The sequence below is a fragment of the Miscanthus floridulus genome, chromosome 10 (assembly GCF_019320115.1).
Source record: "Miscanthus floridulus cultivar M001 chromosome 10, ASM1932011v1, whole genome shotgun sequence".
NCBI classification, from domain to species: domain Eukaryota; kingdom Viridiplantae; phylum Streptophyta; class Magnoliopsida; order Poales; family Poaceae; genus Miscanthus; species Miscanthus floridulus.
The window spans coordinates 97,799,026-97,801,199 of NC_089589.1; the positions used below are offsets into that span (position 1 = coordinate 97,799,026).

General features: G+C 58.4%; 1 protein-coding gene across 1 annotated transcript; it reads left to right on the forward strand.

Moving 5' to 3' along the window:
• The first annotated feature begins 315 nt into the window (after positions 1-315).
• Positions 316-1,227, forward strand: LOC136489114 (uncharacterized). Its single transcript, XM_066485836.1, has 2 exons — positions 316-518; positions 630-1,227. Exons 1-2 carry the CDS (start codon positions 316-318, stop codon positions 1,225-1,227), a joined length of 801 nt encoding a protein of 266 aa, XP_066341933.1.
• The last annotated feature ends 947 nt before the right edge of the window (positions 1,228-2,174 follow it).

The following is a 2,174-nucleotide window of genomic DNA, read 5'->3' on the forward strand; positions in this document are numbered from 1 at the left end:
TCATCCCTGTTAGAATATCTAGTTTCTATGTGAATGCTTCTCTCTACATATGAATGCGCCACCTCCTCTAGGCTGGCTTGGCCCTTTGGGCTCCTCTAGTCTAAACTGGCCCCTTCGGGTCTGGCCCTTTGGGCACCTCTGTATCCTAGGCTATATATGTAACCCTCTTGTATCTCAGCCCTCCAATGAATAATATCTCAGCCTGTTAGGCTTCTATCATGGTATCACGAGACTTTTGAGTCCTATGCCACTTCCGCCCCTCTTCCCCAGCCGCGCGCGCGCCCCCAGGCCGCTGCGCCCGCTGTTCCTACGCCCATGGCCACCGGTCTCTCGGCCACAGCTGCTGCGGCCAAGCTTCATGATGAAGCTACCTCCGCCGCCGAGCTAATGGAAGCCCAAGCCATCTCCATCCGCTCCTCCAACGCCGAGCGCAGCCAGCAGCTCCAACAGGAGGCCGACCTCCTGAAGTCTACCGCCGCTGCTCTTGACCAAGAGCGCACGCAGGCTGACGCCCTAGAGTAGCAGGCTGCCGTCCTCCGCCATCATTTTCGCGCGGAGCTGCTCAAGGACGACGATGTTCGCACCGATGACGCCCACTTTGAAGCCGCGGCCATTGCTCATCTCCACAGCCAGGCGGCTGCTGTCCAGAACATCAAGCACCTGATCCCCATCGTCCTCGAACTCCAGTCATCATCGAACTACTCCAAGTGGCGCGACTACTTCCTCCTCACCCTCGGGCGGTTCTCCCTGAGGGATCATGTCCTCAGCGATGACGCCCGCCCCGACAATCCGGCATGGTCTCGCATGGACTGCGTGGTCGTCTCCTGGACTTTCAACACCATCTCCCCCGACCTTCTAGACATCGTCCACGAGCACGCTGGCACCACTGCCCGGGCGGCTTGGCTCGGGGTCGAGAATCAGTTCCTAGGAAATCATGAATCCCGAGCACTCCTTCTTGATGCTGAATTTCGCAACCTCTCTCAAGGCGCCCTCTCCATCGACGACTACTGCCGCCAGATGAAGACCAAGGCTGATGCCCTTGCTGATCTTGGCGAGCCCATCAGTGACCGTACGCTCGTCTTGAACGTCCTGCACGGCCTCAACGAACGGTTTCAGTTCATGGCACAGCTGATCACTCGCCAGAAGCCGTTTCCTTCCTTCAGCAACGTTCGCGCAGACCTGCGCCTTGCTAAACTCAACATGGAGCAGCCTATGGCTCCTCCCTAGTCCTCCCTAGTTGCTTCTCGCTACACCAACCAGCAAGCCCCCTACGCCTCCACTTCCCGCGCCACCACGCCCCCCCTCAGGGATCTCCCTCTACTGGGGGCACCCCTTTTAGCAGCGGACGTGGGCGCCGTCGCCGCGGTGGGCGTGGCCAAGGCGGCTCTGGAGGTGGCCAAGGCAGCCCTAGAGGCTTGCCATGGCCCTCCGTGTTCAATCCATGGACTGGGTCCATCCATATGTGGCCCGGCTCCAACCCAGGAGGTCCTCATGCTCCACCGCCTCGCGCCGGCTTCCCTCCACACCAACAGCAAGCTCTGATGGCTGCTATGGCTCCGGCTCCTCCACCATACTCCACATCGGGCCCTGGTCTGTACTCCCAGGCACCGGTTCAGGCACCCCCTCCTGCATGGGCACCTTGGGATCCACACTCCCTCGCCAACGCTTTTAGCACTGTGACCCTTACACCACCAGGCAGCAGCGATTGGGTTGTCGATTCCAGAGCTTCCTCCCACATCGCATCCAACCCCGGTATGGTTACCTTATCCTCTTCCTCCACCTTTCCCTCTTCCATTGTTGTTGGCAACGGTGCCACTCTCCCTGTGGTTGGCACCGGCTACTCCACCCTTCCCGGTCCCTTTCGCCTCAACAATGTTCTCCTTGCTCCTGACATCATCAAAAATCTTCTCTTTGTTTGTCAATTCACCATTGATAACCATGTTTCTGTTGAATTTGACCCTGTTGGCATTTCTGTAAAGGACCTATGCACGGGCACCATCCTCCTTCGCAGCAATAGCTCGGGACCTCTCTACACCCTACAACTGCCATCATCATCGTCCAACTCCTGCGCTCTTGTCACCACCCCGTCGATGATCGATTGACACTGTCGCCTTGGTCACCCCGGCAAGGATGCTTTCCAACACCTTGCTCAGTCCTCCTCTATTATCTGCAGC

Excerpts from the sequence above, each read along its gene's own strand:
- LOC136489114 (XM_066485836.1), top strand. The coding sequence starts at position 316 with ATGGCCACCGGTCTCTCGGCCACAGCTGCTGCGGCCAAGCTTCATGAT. Across the intron at positions 519-629 it reads ACGCAGGCTGACGCCCTAGA|CCAGGCGGCTGCTGTCCAGA; the intron begins GTAGCAGGCTGC and ends TCATCTCCACAG.